The sequence below is a fragment of the Magnolia sinica genome, chromosome 17 (genome assembly GCF_029962835.1).
Source record: "Magnolia sinica isolate HGM2019 chromosome 17, MsV1, whole genome shotgun sequence".
Classification (NCBI taxonomy): Eukaryota; Viridiplantae; Streptophyta; class Magnoliopsida; order Magnoliales; family Magnoliaceae; genus Magnolia; species Magnolia sinica.
This window is the reverse complement of record NC_080589.1, coordinates 23,931,694-23,954,275: the sequence shown is the minus strand read 5'-3', so window position 1 is coordinate 23,954,275 and position 22,582 is coordinate 23,931,694. Positions and strand designations below refer to the sequence as shown.

Sequence of the window (22,582 nt, the reverse complement as noted above, 5' to 3'; positions counted from 1 at the left end):
CAAAAACAAATGGCATATGTTCCATCCTAACTATATTCTATGTTGTGGCCCATCTGAGTCATGGGAGATCATGAATTTTGGTTTGAATGGTTAAGATTATGTGGCTTGACTGATGAATGGTTAAGATTACACTGAAATGGTTTGTGTTGCCTCGGCAATGCTCAGCCCTGCGGCCTGCCGGAAGAGACTTGCCTGTGCACGAAGTTCGGAAGCTATGCCGGACCCTGAGAGATGCCCATGACAAATCCACTCGGTCCATCAGTCTCAGAAGACCAAAATAGGACAGGAATCTAAAAAATCAGAAAGTTCCAAAATTCATATGGGCCACACCATACTAAAAAGGGTGGATTAAATACCCACCATTTAGAAACCTTGTGGGGCCACAGAAGATTTTTATCATGATGATGCTTGTTACAACCATTTATCTTTGAAATAAACCTACGAACGGTTTCGATGGCATGCAAATATTTTGAACTTCTCTAAGAAGGTTTCAACAGTGGACGTTTCCTTCTTCACTGTTTCATATGGTATGGCCTACCTGTGTTGTCAATCTGCCGGACTTTTCGAACCCAATCCTATTATAATCTTTAGAAAAAGGATGAACGGAGTGGATTTATCACGCCCATCTATGTGGGTCCCATACAACTTCATACCACAGGAACTTCCTGTGCACCTGTGCACTGACAATTCAAGTCCCATTTAACGTGGGCCCCACTGAAGAGGAGGGGTTAGGTGCGAGTCACGTATGATAAAAGTGCATTCGCGGACCACGAATCCTTTTCTCCTGAAATTGAAAAATTGGAAAAGCACGTTAAAAGGATTTAATCATCTCTCTCTCTCTCTCTCTCTACACTTGCGTGTAAGCTTTTAAAAACCCATTTTTATTTTCGCTTCCAAGAAAGATAACAACACCCCAAATACAACTTCCCCCAAAAGCCCAAGCAAGAAGAGAGAGAGAGAGAGAGAGAGATATGAAGTCAAACACAAATCCTGAAAATTCTATCTCTTCCCTCTTTAGTCAGATTCTGGCGGGTCTCTGATCGGGACTCTGATGGTTTTTCCGATCGTCGTCAGGCGCTGATGGGTAGTGGAGGAGGATATGGAGGAAGGGTATTTTGGTAAAAGGACAGGGCAACAGCAGGAACAAGAAAGGAGGAGTAGGTGGTTCCCTTTTCGTTTGGAAGATAGAGGAAGAAGGGATGAGAAAGGCGAAAGGAAGTGGTAGGACTAATGGTGGGATTCTGCCTAATTCGTTAAAGATTATTTCTTCTTGCTTGAAGACGGTCTCTACCAATGCTAGCACCGTCGTTCGCTCCGCCGGTGCCTCTGTTGCCGCCTCGATTGCAGTCGCTGCGGCGTCTGATGTTGAGAAGGACCAGGTCCTTTTCTTACTTCTTTGGATTTTGATTGCTTGGTCTATGTGGTGAAGAATCGAGTAAAAATCAAAAACACCCAACTGCATGTTTGTTGAAATGATTGGATTTGATTGATCCGTTGTTGCTGACTTTTCCTTAGGTTTTGTTTGGTTGCACCAAATTAGATTGATTGTGTTTTTAATTAAAATTTTTTTTTACAGGTTATTGGTACTGAAGAAAGAAAAAAAAAAACCCATCTTGTTATTTGGTTTTTCGCGATTTTGTAGTGGTTTTTCTTGGATTCTATTAGATTATCTTACATCAAAAGAACCCTTTTGATTGTTTCATTTTTTAATTGTGTGTCGATCAAGTGAAACAAGGCTGCGTTTGGATGGACATGTGAATTGAATTTCGAACAATCAGTTTGATCAATAGCATATGAAAGAAATCATTGGTCTGGATTGCCCAATCATGGACTCTAATTGTCAGAATTAAAGCCCTTGTACTTTGCAAAGATGCAGGCCATGCATCATATACTTCCCGTGTTTAAACTGTTGTGTTGGTAATGATTTGATTTAGTAGGGTGGGGACTTTTCAATTTTGAGGACTGTTAGTGGTTTTTAGAGGGGAAGTGCTATTGAAATTGTAATTGTTATGCCAATGGTTTTTATATGGGTTTTGTGAAGTTGGTATTGAAATGTTTTGATGAAATGATTGTTGTGTAGTTCTCATGGAGAATCCAATCAAAGTGTTAATGGTTGGCGTACGCTGTTTATGACCATGAGGTGTTCATACTTCATAGTGTTGGGCAGCAATGGTACAGATTTTCTGAATTTGCTTAGTTGCAGTATATGCTCTGAATCAAGTGAATCAAATTGATTCTAAAACCTTAACTCACTGTTTTTTGTGAATTTGGCAAATCGGATTCACAAATTCACTTCACTTGGACTCTTCAAAAATTTGTTGTTTGTGTGAATCCCACAATCCATAGATTTACCTAACTCTGCGTATTGGTTGGAGTGTGCATGACTTGATTTTGATTTTGCAAGATGGATTGAAAGATGGGCTCAAGCAGACCTGATCAAAAGACATAATAAGATTTGAATAGGGTTTATGAATTATATGAATCGGTTTATGAACCGATAGTGAACCATATCCAAGGAATTGGTTGAGAGCTGGATTGTACAATGAACTGATAGCCATGCACTGACCCATTATTCTTATAGAAATTGACATGGTGGAAGTATGTTGGGTGTCAGCAACTTTGATTTGAGAACCTTATTTTAATCATTTCCTTGTGCTTGGTCTTCTTTACCATATATTTCTATGCAAATCTATCCTTATAGATATGTTTTTTTTTTTTTTTTCCCCACATGCTCTTGGGACAATTCTTATATTCTTGAGTTTGTAGAGTACCCTATGTTCAAGTGCAAAATAGTATTATATGAAGCAGTCCATACCTGGGGTCCCATGGAATGCACATCAGGGGTTCAATGAGGAAGACTGCAGATGAAGGAAGGTTTTGTGATTGTGTGGTACTGTGGACATTTGGAGCATGCAGAATTTGCATGATTGTTGACTCTCTATCTGGACACTCAAGACCACAATCTGAGAATGTTGCCCCTAATGACTACTGGGGAGTTAGTCATGATGATTGGAGTTCAGGACTAGGTGCTTTTCTCCTAGGAGTCGACATTTACGCCCATCCTATTTTGATAGATGTACCCTTTCTACTTTTGGTGACACACTATACTGTTGCATTACCAAAAGTAGAAAGAGTATCTATAATAAAGGTTGCTGTGAAAAAGTGTTTCCCTTCCTGTCCTACATATCTCTTTAGGATAACATACTAGATTGGTAGAAAAGTATAGTGCATAACATACTAGATTGTATCTTTTCAATGTCTATAGCCTACTCCCTTACAATGATTCTTTAAAAATTTGTGAGCAAGGACGGATCAACTTGCCCTTATTTCCATCTAGATTGTTAGAAAATGACAAATTGTCCCCAAGTTGATATTTGTATATTGGTCTTCTTTGGGAATTGGGTACGATAACTATTTTGATTTGTGCAGGGGGTTGTAGTGCATTGGTAATTTGGTATCTAAAGTCAATTATGTTATGTTTCATAAAAAAACCGACCAATGTATTCAACAACATTAATGGTGGCCGTAACAGCTAGCCTTGTGGGCATTATGATATGGGTTGTAACAACTGTTATGGCCTTCTAACGGTTTAAAAAAATCCAAAGGAAGAAAATGTATCGTCGCTGTATCAGCCTGTTGCTGCCCCGTTACAGCCCCATTACGGGCCATTCTTTTTTCCAGAATGGCCATTCTTTTTTCTTTTCTTTTTACCTGAAGTTAGTATAGTTTTGTCAAGGTTTGTACTCGAAAGTTAGCTGGTGCCTGAAAATGAAGCCAGATGGTTGTGTTGGTTTGGAGTTTAACATTGGAGAGTTTTAAGTTTGTGACTGAAGGCAGAAAGTAAGTTGGAGAAGTTGTATGAAGTCCATAGACATTGAAACCCAAAAAGATCTGAAATCAAACCAATGCAACTGACAAAGCAAGATGTCTAAAGTTCGAAGAATTCTCAAGAAGGATGCCCAAAGTTATAAGAATTTGCAGTGAGATGTTAATGTAGATGGATCCACTAACAGAGTAAGGTTCTTAAAGTTGTTTTTGGTGGGTGTGTTGGCTGGGCTAGAAACCAACATGATCCGGGCCCATATTGGTTCACATTGACGCATTTTTTTTTTTTGGCCAAAGTAATGCAGATATTAGAAAAAAAGGAGAAAAACAGAAAACACAAGAATCTACCATTTGGCATGCATTTTGCTGTGTTGGACATTATTTGGTAAGAATGTTGCCTGTTCGCTGTTGAAAATTGAGTCTTTTACTTCTACATATGGTGTTAAAGCTTATAAGAATTAGTGATTCTTTAGTTCACTGTCAATTTTACCGTCATGGGTTTTATTGCATAATTTATTGAACTTCAAAGGTATGACCACCAATTATGCAGGATTAAAGTATTTGTAATTACAATCACAAATATTGTGATTGGAATACAATGAATTGCATATAATTATAAGTAATTACATGCATGTTAGTCTAACCTAATCCAAGACCCTCCTCCCAATTGAGGCCTCCAAGTAATAAAATATATGATATTTACCTTTCACAAAAAAAAAGAAGCTATTTTATTGTGCAAGAATTGGAAGAATTTATTATACAAGGTTTTAAGACTCATCATGATGAAAGACCCAATATTTTGTTTTCCCTTAGAGAGTAATTAGGGATAGCTTATTTCCTTTAAATAAATACCCATCTTGGATTAAATATTATCCTTATTGTCCGTGCACACACAGACAATATTTTCAAAAAAATTGTCAGTTGAAGCGTATATACTAGTGATGAATTCAAAACCCACTGCTTCTATGTTCATCATGTTTAACATGAACATTCTTCTACTCAAGACATCTATCTTTTAGGAATTTATTAGCACTTAATGCCCCTTTTCTACTACTATTATGTTGGTAAGCCCACATGTTTACATTGGGACCGACCATCTACATGCCATCCTGGTGGGTTCCATTGTTTAGATTACCTATTAAGTCAAATAAACAGGCCACGATGTTAGATGTAAAAGATTGGCCATTCATTTATTTTGTTACATTTAGCTCCAACTTCCATTCAGAATGGAAAATGGATGGATTTTGGTGATTTACGTGACATTGACATGAACCATCATCATACTCTGTTAGAGCATCAAATGACCCCCATCTCCTTCACTGTAGTTTTCTTCTCATCTTCCTCTCCTGTAAACCCAGCACAAACCATCTAACTCAAACCCTGTCAATTCTAGGAGCCTAAGATCCAATGGGAACTCTGTGGCTACCCAAACTTGACCATATCCATGTTGGCTACCTCAAGTTTGGTACCCAGACCCGGTTGGAACTGTCCCAACAGGACCAGGCCCCAACAAGTCTGCGTATGGGTACATCAAGATACAATCTGAACCCGATCTGTTGACAACCCTACTAGGTCTATATAAAGGCCTCTTCAAGGAAACAAGGCAAAGAGAAAGTCCAACTAGGACTACCATCAAAATTGGAACTAAATCAATGCTCTATCTTGGACTTTATCGGTGTTTGTACATGGAGGATGTCTTTGCTTGGTGAGCCTCCCATTGAAGATGTTAGAAGACAAATTAGTCATGGTCAAGTGCATCTTCTTTTTAAAGCTTCAAAGGTGACTGGTCTACCATCACTAAGGGTACAATAATGCTCATCAAGCCAGTCTTAGCAAAAATGCCAATGCACTTCCTGTTGCTATCCAAGTGCGTTATTAAGGAGGTGGCCGGGCTTAGGTCCATCAAGAAGCAGTTCCTTTGGAAAAATAGGGAGGAGAATGATAATTTCCACTTGGTCACCTGAGGGCATGAAAGCCAATCTCTGTTGGTAGTCCTGGTATTAATTCAATCCGGTCTTCCCTTTTGGCCAAATGGTGGTGGAGGATCAGAAATGGCGAAACCATTGCATTATATTAGCTCCTTGTGGCTCAGTACGGGGTTGTGTTAAATGGTTGGAACATCAAGTTGGCACATGGTCAGGAGGGATCAATTATTTGGATAATGATTTATGCTGTCTATGGAGTTTTCTCAACACATATAGGACTTAGGATGGAAAATGCGTTGAAGGCATGTTTTTGGAAATACAAATGGTCCTCTAAGGCTCCTCTTGGCACAAATTTGAGTCCCTCTTTTAAGATAAATGTTGACAAAATTTGCTGTGTGACTATGGCTTTTGGCCGATCGACCGGGGATTGCTTTGGAACTTGCGTTTCCGCCACAACCTCAAGGATGAAGAGATTGAAGCCTTGTCCCAGATGTTGCTATCCTGGAGGAGATCTTCATTAGTTGCTCTGCTATTGGTTGATGGATTTGGGATCTTGAAGTCAACTTCATCCCCTTTCACTTGGGGGCATTGCTATATGCTATATGCCAAACAAATGTTCCATGTCACTCAAGGAGGAAAAGACCCCTCATTTTTTTCTTGCACTGTTCAACGGGCACGACATGTTTGGGTTTTCCATTTTAAAATGTTCAGGGACCATTTGGTCATCCCCTTGTTTGTGGCTAGGTGTTAAAAGCCTTTCACTAATGCACTACAAGACAAAACACTGGTTATGATGAAAAAAAAATTCCTTTGCCACAAGCCAGATTTGGAGTTTGGGAATTTGATGAGCTTGTTTACCAAGTTTGGTACGTGGTGAGGTAGCTAGAGCAACTTGGGAACGGTGCTCGAGAAGTGGGGGAGCCCGACTGCTGATTTTGGGGCGCTATAGACCTAGTACGGTGTATGGAACCCAGTCGGTAGATTGCTTTGGAACTTCTCTTAAGGTTTTTTTGTGGTGTTTCTGGCTAGAAAGAGGTAAGAGGATATTTGAAGGTAAGGAGATGATGATGGGTTCCATTTTGAAGAAGATTTTCAGCTCAATCATTGAATGGGAAATCAGAGAAAGATGTTTCATGGGTTATCCAACAATCCAATTTCATGCCAATTGGGATGGGCAGTTGTCATGCGAACGTGCCCTGGCAATCCGTCTGAGATTTTGTCCCTGCCAGGATCAGCTGTGTGGTTTTGAATGAAAAAAAAGAAGAAGAGGGTAATATCTTGTTGGAGTTATTGGGCCTATTGGTGTTCGGGACTGTAATGGATGAAGTTGCTACTTTTCTTAAAGGAATCGGGCTTGTAGCCAACTGTGATTTTAGTCCTATCGAGATTGAACGGAACTCTAGTCATGCACTCAGTTGGATTAATCAGGGCTGAAACCCTTGGAAATTGGCAAGTATTTTTTGAAGAATCCTTGGAGCTGTGTGATTTCAGTTAAAATGTCCTAAGGTAAACCCTTCAGCTACCTCCAAGAGGGCTTATTGGCGAAGGATGGGGTGTAGCTTGGAAATCTCTCCATACGAGACTACCACCAGCGATTGCTTGTCCTATGAGATCTTTGTTGTTGCCTGTTTTGTGGGGGTAGTCCCCTTTGTTCTGTTTATTATCTATTTTTCTTTTTCTTTTAATAAGATCTCATACCTTTTTAAGAGAAGGAACCAAGTCAAAGAGGCAAATTACTAAATTGAACTCCAAGATAGACAAATCTCTTTCCTAAAAGAGTGGACATTGACTTTGGACCCTGTCCAATCATACATCAGATGTCCTGGGTCAGGAGAAGCCCAAAAGGTGTTGGTAGTTAGAAGAATTCCAATTGTCAGATGGCCAAGTCTCAGAGCCAAATTGTCAAGGGTGTTCAAAGTTTGGAGTTGCAGAGAAGTCCATTTGTCACAATTCACAAAGATGAGTATGCAATATTGTGTTCTAACTTGTGCAATAAGAGACCATGTAGGTTGGCAAGTATCCGAGTTAATCTCAGGGTCCAATTTGGCAATGAGTACAGAGTTTGCTCCAGAGTTATCAAGTTGACGAAGGCAACAATAGAAGATTGTCAGATGTGCTTACTAGTCTATAGTGGAGACATTGTTCGATCTGATTACCCTATGTAGGAGCATCTGAATGACCGACGATGAATGACCCGTGGTTGATTTAGAGGAACCCCCCCATGGGTTGGAGCATGCATTGGTCCAACAAGGAATCGTCATGTGTAAGTGTTGGCATCACCCCTCCTTTTACTCAAACACAAATGAGTACTCTTAAATCTTCAATGGTTTTTTTTTTTTTTTGGATTAGGTAAACGGGGCTCAAATTCGAGACCTCAACGTTGAAACACAACCTTTCTACAGTTGATCTACAGGCTCGATCCCAATATGATCATCAGCTTGCTTCCTGATCTTTTGTTTTCTTCTTGAGGCGCTAACACAATGGTAGATTCAGTTGCTAATTGTGGATTCTGTGGCAGACAAATGCAGGGTTACTTTCTTATGGACGCATTTAGTTGCTTTCTTCCTTGTTTTCACCTTTTAACTCGTTTATATGTTCTTCAACATTTTCCCTCATTATATATGATGCATTTCACTGCCTCAACATACATCAAAAGTATTTGAAATCCTTTGCATGCTAGTCATTATTAGCATGGATTGGAAAATCAGTATCGTATTGGCCGATATGCTTGTATCTTATCGGTATCGGCACGAGCTGATACTTGATATGGATCTGTATTGGCCCAATATGAAAAAAACCACCCTATATTGGTCTGTATTGGCTGATGCAGGCTGCATTAGTCAGCCCTCAACCGGCCCTCTTTTTCTGATTTTTCCCCTAGCTCTCTACTCTCGAAGGTTTTTTTTTTTTTTTTCTCTTCGAGATTGTTTTAGGGACATTTTCAGCCAGATCTACAAGAAATTTTAAGGATCAAAACAGGATTTTTTGAGTGGAATTGAATGATTGAAGCCCGGGTAACTGATTTGGGAAAAATAAAAATGGTAAAAAAAATCATTTAAAAAAAAAATGTTTGTTTTGGTTATTATTCTTGGAATCAACTCGAAATAACATTTTAAACCCAAATTGATCAAATCTTGCTTGGTTTGTCCTCAATTTGGGGATTTTTTGTATTTTTTAATTTTCAATTTATGCTGGAATTTTCTTGAATTTTTTACTTTTTTAAAATAGAAGCTGTAATGATGCATGGGGAGTCTTTTCTAACAAAATCTACACTAGATCTGAGGATGAAAACAGGATTTTTTGAATGGAATCGAAGGATTGAAGGCCTGGTACCCGATTTGGGGAAAATTAAAAAAAAAAGAATTATTATTATTAATTTTTTTGGTTTATTATTGCTTGAATCAAGTGAAAACAATTTTAAACACAAATCGATCAAATCATGTTGATTTTATCTTGATTTGGGGATTTTTTGCATTATTTTTTTTTTCTATTTACGCTGGAATTTTCTGTAATTTTTAGATTTTTTTTCTACTTTTTTTGAATAAAAGTTGTAATGATATATGATCAGTCTTTTAATATTATAGATCTACAGATCTCACACCTGGATTGATTAAATAATTTTTTAACATTTTTTAAAAGGAAATTTTCAAAGTTTTTTCTTATTTTTATTCAAAAATCAGATTGGGGAAGTGAATAATTAGATGTACAGCTGTAATTTTTTTTATTTTTTATTTTTTGTTTTTTTGTTTTTTATTGGTATGCTAGTGAAATGAATAATCATTTTCACCTCTTTTTTCTTTCTTTTTTTAATAAACTTTTTGTAAGTTTTTGCTGTTTGTTTATTTTATTAAAGTTAGATGTTATTATTTAATTGGTTTTTTTTATTTTTATTTTTTTTAAAATTTTAAATTTTGAATGTTAGTTGTTTTGTATGTTTATGTGTTTCTTTAATTGGATTATTAAGTCTGTAATGCTAATACATTTATCAATTATATATTTATATATGTGTTTTACCACGGTGCCATGCCTTTACTTTTATGTGTTTTAGACCTTACTATTATGATTTGAATCATTAATAGGTAATCGTATTAGCAATGTATTATATCATTTTATGATCTATATCAACAACTTATACAAAAAAAAAATCGACATACTAGGTCAACCCAATATACAACATTCTTATCAAAGAATGGTTTGATAGACAATTGAATAGAATGTATAAAAAAAGAAGATAGATTCTTGGATATCTCCTTTTTTCATATTTTTATAATATTTTCCTCTTTTTTTTTTTTGGCTAAAAAAATTGTTTGATACAGGCTGATACGGGTCCAATACCAATATGCAACATCGTATCTTATCATTTTTTGGCCGGGCTGATACGCTGACTGAGACCGATATTCAGAACCATGATTGTTAGTTATTTTTCTTGGCCCTTTATTTAGATAGAATGAAAAAAAAAGTGAAAGTTGAGGTTCTTCAGGTGTGCCCTTTATTCTCTTCAACTCATGCAATGGTCCTTCAATTCTGACGGAGCCTCTCAAGATATCATGTCTTTGTTTCCAAAGAATGTGTTGAATCTTCTCGTGTAGTGTTTATCATTGAGGTTTAGGCCTTTCACAAGGTTAACAGTTTTGCTTCTTGATTTTGACCAAAGATATGGTGCCCTATTCCTTGGCAAAGGAGGTGGAAGGTGATTTTTATTGGTACCTTCTCCCTTTATTACATGCTCTTCTTGGATGAAGTTTTCGGTATCCATCAAAGTAAATTAAAAACCGTAGTTCTGTTATTGCATGGCATCATGGGGCATTATAAATTCTTCCAGTCAAATTCTGATGTCTTTATGGGAGTTCCAAATAAGGATTTCTCAATATACGTTGTAGTTTCGGACCCTATGTATTCCAATTTTCGGCTGTCTTTTAGCATATACTGTTTTAAACTGTTCTTACTCAATACAGGTATTGTGGGCTGGTTTTGACAAGCTTGAGCTTTGTCCAACTATCTTCCGACATGTTCTTTTACTTGGTTATACCAACGGCTTTCAAGTTATTGATGTCGAGGATTCCTCTAATTTCCATGAACTCGTCTCAAAGCGTGATGGCCCGGTTACATTTTTACAAATGCAGCCCATTCCAGTTAATTCGGAGGCTCATGAGGGATTCAGAGCATTGCATCCTTTACTGTTGGTTGTTGCAGGTGATGAGGATGATGGCTCAGATATGGTTCGAGGTGCCCATTTGAGCGGGCCAATTAGAGATAATACTAGTGAGCCTCAATCAGGAAATTTCATTTCCACTCCTACAGTTGTTCGGTTTTATTCACTAAAATCCGACAGTTATGTGCATGTTCTGAGATTCAGATCTGCTGTACATATAATTCGATGCAGTCCTCGAATAATCGCAGTCGCTCTTACATCACAGGTAAGCAGGGTGAATTATTCATTGAGAGGAGATGGTAGCATAGTGGCATAGAGGCTTTGATTATGAGGAATTATGGGGATTCAATCAACCAGCAGAGGGACAGCGTGCCTATGTCCCTGTTTGTTCTAGCGGGGCCCATGGTTCAGTATACAGATGGGCCCCACTGTGGATGGGGATGGCCCAAGGATCTTCCCTATTGAACAGTCGTTGTCATACAATCTTTGCCTCTATTTCTGGGCCTTTTTCTTTGTCTTTTAGTTGACTGTCTAGAAGCAGTTAAGAGGGTGGATATCCTCCATCCTGGGTCACAACCAGATGAACATCTGAATCACTGAACCATGGCCCCACATGTAAAGATCAGCGCATCAGCACTCTATACATATGCTGATGCATCCCTACCCTATAATTCTGTTTTGAATAATCCTAATAATGGGACTAGACATTGAAGGATCACTGATTATTTGCCTTTTCTTGTTCCAGATATACTGCTTTGACGCCGTCACTCTTGAGAATAAATTCAGTGTGCTGAGTTATCCCATACCCCAGGGAGGACAAGGAATGGCAGGGGTTAACATTGGTTATGGTCCAATGGCTGTGGGCCCAAGATGGTTAGCTTATGCTTCCAACAATCCTGTCTTGTCAAACACAGGCCGTCTAAGTCCACAAAATCTTACACCTTCTCCAGGTGTCAGTCCATCAACTTCACCCGGCAGTGGGAACTTGGTGGCCCGCTATGCGATGGAGTCTAGTAAACAGTTGGCTGCTGGAATAATTAACCTTGGGGACATTGGATACAAGACATTGTCTAAATACTGCCAAGAGCTTCTACCTGACGGTTCCAACTCTCCTATATCATCGAACACGAGCTGGAAAGTCAGCAGAGTTACATCTGCCGTGCATCCAAGTGAAACAGATAATGCTGGAATGGTTAGTTGTTTGATGAGGATCACAATTATTTTAGCTGCTCAGACTAGAGCATGTTTCAAAGAAGATTGGTTGTTTTGTTCTTCACTTTTTTCTAGATTACATTGATTTTTATTTTTATTTTTCTATTTTAAAACGGTTTTGCTGCAGGTTGTTGTTAAGGACTTTGTTTCAAAGGCTATTATTTCACAATTCAGAGCACATACCAGTCCAATATCTGCACTCTGCTTTGATCCAAGCGGTACCCTATTGGTTACTGCCTCTGTGCATGGCAACAATATAAATGTCTTTCGCATTATGCTGTCAACCATGCAAAATGGTTCAAACTCTGCACGCTATGATTGGACTTCATCCCATGTGCATCTTTACAAGCTATATCGTGGACTAACAACAGCTGTAAGTAGTTTATATTAAAGTGCATTTGGGTATCTAGCCAAGGTTTCTCTCAGTCCAAGTTGCATCTGTGCCTTCACTCCTTGAATTGAAGCACTTGTGATTTGGGGCTGAAAAGCACCTTTTCTTCTTCCAAAAAATTCAAACTATCTGTTATTTTCGGTGCATTCTCTTTATTTATTGGTCCGTACTTATTGGTTCCTCTATTTCTCCTTTTCTATAACAGGTCATACAAGACATCTGCTTTAGTCATTCTAGCCAGTGGGTAGCAATTGTATCATCCAGGGGGACATGTCATATTTTTGTCTTATCCCCATTTGGTGGCGATGTTGGTCTTCAGACACAAAGCGTACATAGTGATGGGCCGATCCTTTTGCCAAGTCTATCATTGCCATGGTGGTCAACTTCCTCTTGCGTGATAAATCAGCAACCTCGGTCGCCCCCACCTCCTTTAACACTTTCCGTAGTCAGCAGGATAAAAAATGGCAGCTTCAGATGGCTCAATACAGTGAGCAATGCTGCTGCTTCTGCAACTGGAAAGATAAATGTGCCGTCCGGTGCAATTACTGCTGTTTTCCATAATTCCATTCATCAAATTCTTCAGCCTGTTCATGCAAAGGCCAACTCGTTGGAGCACCTTTTGGTTTACTCTCCATCTGGTCATGTAATCCAACACGAGCTTCTGCCATCATCAGGTGTTGAGTCATGTGATACTAGTTTGCGAACAGGTCCTGGCCCTTATGTTCCGATTCAAGATGAGGAGTTGCGGGTGAAGGCGGAACCTGTTCAGTGGTGGGATGTCTGCCGAAGGTCGAATTGGCCGGAAAGGGAGGAAAGCCTTTCAAGTGTTACCTTTGATAGACTGGTAACAACAGAGGTGGTCATGGATACTTCGGATTGTGAAGATAATGATCCAAAGTCTTCAAAGTCATTTAACAGTAGTGCAATGGGAAAAGATGTGGTAAGAACCCATGAAAGGTCCCACTGGTACCTTTCCAATGCTGAAGTGCAGATAAGCTCAGGGAGGATACCGATATGGCAGAAATCTAAGGTATTCATCTCCATTTCAGTTGTAAGATGTCACATGTTTCTTTTGCTATTGTTGGTTCTAAATTTCTAATTCTTTCAAATTTGTTTCAGATTTGCTTCCGTACATTGATGCCTTCGAATGCCAGTGAAAGAAAGCTTGCCAATGATTGTTCTGGTGGAGAGATTGAAATAGAAAAGATCCCAGTTCATGAGGTTGAAATAAGGAGAAAGGATTTAATGCCTGTTTTTGAGCATCTTCAGAGCATCAAACCGGATTGGGTTGACAGGTAATTGCTGTAATATAACTATAGCTTCTCATGTCTATTTAACCACCATATAATATTTGGGGCCATTTGGCATCTCTATTTAGAAGAGCTTATTTGCTTATTTCTAAAAAATAACTCTCTTTTTTGGAAATAGATTGTTTAGTAATGGTCTAATTTTACATCTACAAAATTTAGATTGTTTTGTAATTATCTAATTGTACATCTCTACAAAATTTGGAAATAAGAGATTTACCTCTTTTTAATTCTTTAGACAAGCAAAGTTTTCAGTTTTTTTTAAAGACTTATGTTGCTACATCGGGTAACGGGTATACATTTTTGGGCTAATTTTGGGATAAGTTTGTCCCTAAACTTTTTAAGTAGTTACTATCTTCCTTCTTCTCTTTACAATCTCTCTCAGGTGGGTGCACATGATGGATGACACGTATTGAAGGTGGGGCCCCACATGATGAATGGTCCACATAAAGGTGGGCCCACAAAATGCACAATTCACACCAAAGGTGGGCCCCACATGATGGATGGCCCACATCTAAGTGTGGCCCCACACGATGGAGTATCCACATCATTCAAGGGTGCCCCACCTGAGCCCTATGTTCTTTGCCAAGGTTCATCTTTACTGTTTAAAAAAGAGGATGGGTGACTGTTTTCATCTGTTATTGTCCTTCGCATCCATCAATGGTAGTCTCAGCAAACATTTTCAAGAAGCCTGGGATGGTGGGGGAGGTGGTGATCCCAGGAGAGAGAATCCAGCTAGTTCAAAAGCTTTAGATTTGGGCACATGGTGCCAGAAGAAGACAATCAAGTGATAGAGGAGATTGATGATATTAAATGGAGAGGTAAAAGTCTAAAGATTCAGCACGCTAAATATGGTTCAAATGTGCAAAGGAATACCAAGAAATTCTCTATTTTAGGGTTGCATTGAGTTCCAAGGTGTCGATTGGAAACTCTTCCCATATCTGGCACATTGTCAAGGCCAGGTCGTTTGAGGTGGTGAAGCAACACAATGATGCTCGGAAATGGGCTTGGGTGGTGGAGGAAGGGAACTTGGAGGCTTTTAGAATCTATGGTTTGATTAGTAGCTTCATTAGGTGGTTGGAGATCTGAGGAATGGGTGAGCTGAGTAGGCTCAATGCGTTCGACTTTTCAATTCTCTGTTGGTTGCTTGGGATCCCAAAGCTATAGTGGTGATGGGTGGTTGTATTGATGTGGTGAATGAAATTGACTTGCTTTCAATGCTTTGAAGGAGGTGGGTGTGCCAGGGTGAAAATCAGAAAACCTCGACCATGGTTAGGAGGGTCGTCAGTTAAGATTTGGATCAAAGAGGGGTGTTGCTTCATTGAAGCTGAGACGCGGCTCAATCTTTTACTCTCTATATCGCCAGGGAGATTTACTCTTGAAAGATTAGGGACAATACAGAGCAGTTAGCCCAAAAAGCTGGGTCAGTTGTAGATGCTTGATAATATTGGCAATACTAGGAACATTGCTAGTGTGGAGAGCAACAGTTTAGGGCAGGATTTTCTCTCAGCGGCTGGCAAGGGAAGATGAAGGTGTATCAGGTCTAGTGGAACACTGGCTTTGATGTGTGAGGCAGGTGGGGTTCATTGGCTGAAGCCTATCTGTTCAAGGCATCTGTCATCTCGAATTTTGAAATAGTGCCTGCCATTCCACGTTACTTAACCATGCATTGTTTTGCTAGAACCCCAATGTTGAAAGGGGGCTCTTATACCCATGTCCTCAATTCATTAATAGTAGGGAAGGGGTTTTTCCTAGCTGATATATATATATATATATATATATATATATATATATATATATATATATATATATATATATAAGACGATGGGGATCTCCAGCCTAGTGATGAAAGACGGATATTTGAGGATTTTGATTCCAACTGGCGTCTCTACCGGATAGCAGTGCTTCATCTTATTAGACCCATGTGCGGGGCCCATGGAAGTGATGGGCACGCCTCTGTGATGTTGGACGGGCCTATTGATTAGGGTAATTTGGGTTTTTCACATAATGCATAATTTGCGATCGAGGTTTGGATACACCCTTAAAAAATGGTACAGCCTATTTAGCTTTGGGCATAGACAAAGCGCTTGGCCTAGAAGGCTTCGCCATCATGTTGTTTCAAACCAGTGCAATTCTTGGTCTCTTTGCTAGATCCATCTCAACATCCTCATCAGACCGAAGTTGATATAATCTTCCAGAAGTTTTCTGGCGTTTGAAGATGGTTTACGAGCCATGGTTGCTCAAAGGGTGAAGTGAAGTGGCTACAAAATCAGGTGCAGGAGCAGGAAGCCTCATCTACAAAATGTTTGTGAGTATTAACATCTAGGAAGTGGGAGTGGTAGTATGAGTCCGAAGCGTGATTTGAAGTGGGAGTGGTAGTGCAAGTCCTAAGCGTGATTTGAAGTGGGAGCTGCACCTAGTTACAACTATCTTCCAACTAAGGTCTAGGCAAAAGCTTAATCTTCAAAAAAGCGAATTGTTGGGAGTTTGCATGTGTGGTGCTGAGGTTGAAGTCTTTGCTTGTTCTAACTTGCCACTATATGTCATCTTATTCCTGTGCCCTGATAGCGCCATTGATAGAATGGAAAGAATTCAGAGGATTTTTTATTTTTATTTTTATTTTTTAATGGTGCGGTGCTTAAATTTAAAGGTTCCACTTGGTTAGCTGAGATGAGGTTTGTGAACTGGAGGAGTTTGGTGGGTGGGTTAGGTATTAGGAGCCTCAAAATCAACGAACGAGGCCCTTTTCAGAAATATGGTTATGGAGGTTATGTAGTAGGAAGATGCCTTTGGAGGAGGGTGATAGCCAGAATGGCCTGGAGGGAAGGAGCTGGTTCACACGGCAGTGATCACAAAACAAGGCCATCGTTAGGAACACCATATTAAGGGCAGCTGTTCATTTTGAAAGGGAGTTGTTGTTCATTCCAGGAGATGGATCTCTCACTTGGTTTAGGAAGCATGGGTGGTGTGGAGATATGTCACTATGCTTGTCCTTTCTTGTGCTTTGTAGAGTCTTCATCTTCATTGTTACTCTTAAGGCGGGAGACACTATTGTGTGGGTTCCTAGGCTTCTTAGAGATCCTTCTAATGAGATGTGGAATTTGTGAAACTGATGGAAATGCTACATGACCAAGTCATTCATGTTTCTTGAAGGGATGGATAGGTGTGGAATGTTAGGAAACTGGGTTTGTTTTCTTTGTCAAATCTTTCTTGCTGCCATTGGTATTTTTCCTTCAGCCAGGATCCAGGAGCCAATTCATCATATCTGGAAGTTCATGGCCCACCTCATGTTTTTAGTTTTCACGTGGTTTGTTGGAAGGAACAAAGTTTTTACAAGTCATAGACCACCTTCGAAACACGCAGATGATCATCCCTAATGGGCTGTCTTATCTGTTTGTGGGATGCAGAATTGGTCGACCATTTGGTTATGTTTTGCTCCTTGTCCATGAAGTTCAGTGGCAATGCATCTCCAGAGTTCTTTGGTTTATGATTTACCAAGTGTAGCAGCTTTTTAAGCAGGTTAACAAAAAGAGGACCATCTGGCAGCTGTCTTTTGTAGCCTTTTTGTGGGTAATATAGCAGGAATGTAATAACAGAACATTCAGAAACAAATCGTCATTCCTGGTGGTGGTTTTCCAAAAGGCTAAGGTCTAGCAGTCGACTGCACTAGGTCAACCAAGGCGTTTGCAGATTCTCCTAGGGATTTGCTTTGGGGCTCTAGATGGGTTCTCATTTGTTTTCAATGGAAGATTTCTTGTCATCCTTGTTTTCTTTCTTTTTCCTCTTTCTTATAAAAGTTTTGTTGCCTGGTAGTCATTGTGGTCATGTGGGATTGCATATGCCATTTTTTAGAAGGATCGATAGTATGTGATGGCATACTTTTTTGTGTGATAAGTATGCAATGGCATACTCCATATGCAATGGCATACTCCATATGCAATGGCATACTTTGCAAGTTGTGTTGTTTTTTGGTAAATTGTAAATTGTATTTGTAAATTAAATTGCAACTTGTAACTTATATGAGTTGTTCAAGTTATCAAGTTATCATTTATCAATAAAATTTCTATGTTCAAAGTTTTTAATAATTAATTCTATCTTAATGTAACATGTTGTTTGTTTTGTTAAATTTTATGTAAACATAATACAAGTAATTAAGTATTTAACTTATTTTATAGATGGTCTAATAGTTCAAACACTCAAAATTACAATGAAATAGGTAAAAGAACCCAATCAAATCACTTGTAATAATTAGGCATAATTTTTCCTATTTTTTAAAGTTTTATTTTTTCCTTTATTTTTTTTTAATTTCTTACATTTTTATAAATTTTTTCAAAAAAAAAAAAAAAAAACCCAGAGCAATATGCGATGGCATATGCGAACAGTATATGCCAGTCACATATGATGGCATATGTGATTTGACAACAATGCTGGCAGTGTAGTGTGTACGAGTGATCCATGGTTCAGCCCCTGGTAGTCTTTACCTTTCAAAAAAAAAAAAAAAAGGTTGCCGTCAAAAAATGAAAAAAAATAAAAAACTCACCTTCGCTTCTCCACGTCGTAAGTTGATTTCCATTTTTTATTTTATTTGCTTTCATATATGATGTTTTTACATAGTAAGGGTGCATTTGGATATATGAAGATTCACGGGAAACTGTATGGCGCAGCTCCAAGATTAGCATCAGGTTATGGTTAGGCGTGAGGCGTGACAAGTTTATTGCCCAACTACAGGAGGTGGTTCAGAAAAGTGATATTGTGCATACTCCCTGAGGCACACTTGGAGTTCCTGAATGGTGCTAATGTCTTGTTGTGATTCGATCGGCCAAAAATTGCACTAAAATGCCATTCTGCATTACATCTGAACTGTCTAAGATGACACTCAATAACTGTTTCCTTATTGAAAAAAATTTGCTTGTCTAATTGATATTCCCGCGCATTTGTTGATTACTAGTAAGATACCCAAGTTGGGTTGTCTTGTATTATTTTTTTGTGCAGGGGCCTTGTTGGAGGTAGATATCCAAGTTCTTCCTCTTTGGAGTGCCACCAAACTAAAGACAAATTCATGGAAGAGAAGGTTATTAGGCGCTCCTTGTCTACATCATCAGGATCAGGGGAAAGCTCACATGTTGGAAAGCTCTCATGTGGTAACAGCTTCCTTTATCTGAATTATCAGTTTAAAAGCATTTGTATTATATTATGTTTGTGTTTGGAACCCATATTATCGTCTTCTGCATTAGGATCAGCTAGAACAACTGACAATTTGCCTGACTTGGATCAAATGAATCCAGTGGGAAGCTGCGAACCTGTCACCTTGCTAGCAATGGAGAAGCCGATTCCTCAAGGATCTGTACGGGGCTCGACTATAATGGACCATTGCCAATCTCCTAGGATACCAAAAGAGAACTATGACCATGGTTGTGTATCTTTTCTTTCTGGGCTTTCAAACTTAGGCGATGGCTGCATCGCAAATGGTCCGTCCTCTTTAGAGAGCGACGCATCTTGTGTTGGAAGACAAGTCACCAAAGGTGCTCTCTCTTCGAACAATGTTGTGAGCAGTGAAGTCTGGAATGCCTCTGGTTCAAACCCTTCTGAATCGAGTTTAAACATTCACACAGAGACTGAACGCGCCGACTCGCACAATTCACTGGATTTTGCTCAATATTTTCACGAGGGCTATTGTAAAATATCAGAACTCGATGATTGCCGTGAGTTGACTGAGGTTGTTACTGATGCTGACAGCAGCAGCAGCCACTGCGAGAGAGAAAAGCCCGAGGAAGATGGTGACAATGACGACATGCTTGGTGGCATGTTTGCCTTTAGCGAAGAAGGTAGAAACCTGAAAGTTTTTATTTCTTTACTTATGAGAAATGCTACCATGATGCAAGCTATGAATCACGCACATGACGAGTGCGAACCATTAGGCTGTTGATCTAGTGGCAACAACATAGATGGCCATGGGAAAAAAATTGTGGTGATTCTGCTACTTTTCGACCATTCCATTATTGTTGGGTATCTCACATAGATTGCCTTGCATTTTTAGCTATGACCTTCCCACATAGTGGCCCACCAAATTGAAGGTCACCATGCTGGAGCGCCATGTGTTTTAATGATTACTCCATGGAAGTCCATAGAGATCACATATCATAGTAATAGCCATCACATTGAATTGTTTCTATGATTGCTCTCCAACCCTTGATTTTTGTGCGACGTTTCTGTGCTGCAGGTTAATGGGTGCCCCACAAATCCATTCAAGTGTATAAAAAAAAAACGAAAAAAGAAAAAAAGAAAAAGCCAAACTCATGCCACCCTCAAGCCCATTCACATTTCAAAATCGTGTACAAAGGTTGGTGACATTTCATTTGCAATAGTAGTCCAAGGGCAGGGTTATCTTTGAGCCCCTTTACAAGCTTTAATCATTGCAGCTGTCTGTCCTGCATTGATATTTCACCTTTATAAGGAGAAGACGTAACTGATTCAAGAGACGACACCCCCCAAAAACCATTCTGTATAATGGAGAAGATACTGACCCGGAAACCCAATTGCTGAAGTTGTGCCAAAAGAGACTTCTCCTCTCTCTCCCTCTCTCTCAACCAATGTACATGCTGTAGATGGAGATTCAGAAATTCTTGGATTGTCGAGTTCGTATGACGTGGGGAAGTTTGCTGCGCTCTTGGTATTGTAGGAGTAGCATCTGTTTCTCTTTTAGGAGATGGAACTTTCTATCATGTCTGATGGTTGTACAGAATTTTATCTGTTTGGACAGGTTCTTTGCTGAGCTGATGATTGGTGGGGACATTCCTAAATGTCTCTGAATGAATGAAATTGGGTTCTTTTATTGCATTGGTTTCCATCTTGTGAAGGATTGGCATGTGGCTGTGTATGTTGTATCAAGAGATGTTCTTTCAGCAATATGATTGTAAAATAAAGGGGGAAAAAAGGCAGTTTGTTGATACATGGGGGCAATGCTGTATGCGTGGTGTGGCCTGGAAGCCCTTACTCGAAGCCCACAGCAACCTAGTCTAGTAGAGGAGCTCATCCTCCTATGGGCTGAAGAACTGTTGGTGTCAGAATTTGTTTGGATGCATGAAAATTAAATGCTGAGAGTTACATTGAGGACTTCTTTAAGCTTCTTTGAAAGGAATTCCTTTTGGTGTTGCTCATCCATACATGGGAGTTCCAAGTTTCATATGGCAGGTTTGGATCGTAAGTCGTTTTACTTGAGTTACTCATGCTTCAAGTTGCATATCTTGGTCAACAAATAAGTATGTTTGATAAATATCGTACTTATTAGTCAAAAAATAGAAAAGTTTGTTTGGTTTTCAACACTAGTTTTTGAATCTCTTTCATTGATCTTTCTTCTCTTTTCTTACAATTTTTATAAATATATTCTATTAAAATCTTATCCATAATTTACTTAATTATGTGGGGTCACCTTTAATATCCATCATCCATCATGGGGCTAACCTTCGGTGTGGTTTGTTCATTTTGATGGGCCCACCTTAGTGTTGTCTTCAATGTTAACTATCCATCATGGGGCATACCTTTAGCATTGTCTTCAATGTGAACTATCCATCATGGGTCATACCTTCAATATGGACCATCCCATCTTGCAAGGCCCACCACCTTGGATGTGAGTTGTCCATCATGTTGGATATTGAATGTCGATCCTCCATCATGCGAGCCTGCCTTTAATGTTTACAGTCCATGCTGGACCCAACTTCGGAGTGGGCATCCATCTTGCGGGGCTTGCCTCGGATGTGGGCCATTCATTATTAGGGGTGACCTTTGATGTGAACCATCCATTATGTGGGGCCCACCTTGATGTGGGCCATCCATCATGTGAGCCCACCTTCAAAGTAGGACATCTATCATGCGGGGCCTGCTTTTGATGTGGGCCATCCATCATGTGAGCCCCACCTTTAAAGTAGGTCATCCATCACGCGGGCCTGCTTTTGATGTGGGCCATTCATCCTTAGGGGTTGAGCTTTGATATTGACTGTCCATTATGTGGCGCTACCTTGACATGCATCATTATCACATAGGGCAACCTTCAATGTCTGTTGCCCATCATGTGATGCCCACCTTTGATGTGGACCATTCATTGTGTGGGCCCCTCCAATGTGGAATGTCCATCATATGGGGCTACCTTTGGTATTAGACCATCCATGACATAGAGAGATGAGAAGGAGCAAGGAGAGAGTAAAAAGTAATATTTTTTATATATTTTATTTTATACTTGTGAGGGTAAGCAGGTAAGTTATTTTTATGAATGTAATTACTTCAGGCTTGTGGGGTAGGACGTTACTCAAGGTACACCTCAATTATCATATCTTAGATTTCACTTATTCAACATATAAATATGTTTGTTTAACAACATACTTATCGGAAAGTAGAAAAGCATATTTAGTTTCTAACATCGGATAAATACTTATCCCTTAATTTTGCTTGGTCCACCCTTAATATCAATCGTCCATCATGTGGTGTCAACCTTTGATGTGGACTGTTCATTATGTTAGGCCCACCTTGGCCTATCTTCAATGTGAACTGTCTATATGCGTATGCGTGTACATTGAGTCGAACCAAGTTGAGCTGGCCTCAGCTTGGCCACTAGCTGACCTCAGATTGAACTCGGCTTGGCTCGGTCCTTGAGCCTGACTGGCTAGCTCGGCTTGGTTCGGTCAGCAGCTCGGGCCGAGTTCGAGCCAAGATCAAGCCGAATTCGCCATTGAGGCATTTCCACAAACACCTGGACTGCACCTTCAAAATCCCTCTA

General features: G+C 39.4%; 1 protein-coding gene across 5 annotated transcripts; it reads left to right on the top strand.

Moving 5' to 3' along the window:
• Window positions 1–842: 842 nt before the first annotated feature.
• Window positions 843–20,649, top strand: LOC131231406 (autophagy-related protein 18g-like). Of its 5 annotated transcripts, none has more exons than XM_058227577.1 (10): window positions 843–1,379; window positions 10,706–11,167; window positions 11,648–12,094; window positions 12,242–12,487; window positions 12,711–13,535; window positions 13,625–13,800; window positions 18,805–18,953; window positions 19,047–19,334; window positions 19,425–19,637; window positions 20,033–20,649. In XM_058227577.1, exons 1-10 carry the CDS (start codon window positions 1,200–1,202, stop codon window positions 20,035–20,037), a joined length of 2,991 nt encoding a protein of 996 aa, XP_058083560.1. In that variant the 5' UTR covers window positions 843–1,199; the 3' UTR covers window positions 20,038–20,649. The 5 variants fall into 5 exon arrangements, 3 of the variants coding, with proteins under 3 accessions (XP_058083560.1, XP_058083557.1, XP_058083559.1); XR_009164345.1 differs by having other exon boundaries at window positions 845–1,379; window positions 19,047–19,637; window positions 20,033–20,152; window positions 20,267–20,649; XR_009164344.1 differs by having other exon boundaries at window positions 845–1,379; window positions 19,047–19,637; window positions 20,033–20,152; window positions 20,232–20,649.
• Window positions 20,650–22,582: the final 1,933 nt, after the last annotated feature.

Coding starts and splice junctions, on each gene's coding strand:
- LOC131231406 (XM_058227574.1), top strand. CDS start 1,200: ATGAGAAAGGCGAAAGGAAGTGGTAGGACTAATGGTGGGATTCTGCCT. Junction 12,488..12,710: donor ATCGTGGACTAACAACAGCT/GTAAGTAGTTTA, acceptor TTTCTATAACAG/GTCATACAAGACATCTGCTT. Junction 18,954..19,046: donor TGTTGGAAAGCTCTCATGTG/GTAACAGCTTCC, acceptor CTTCTGCATTAG/GATCAGCTAGAACAACTGAC.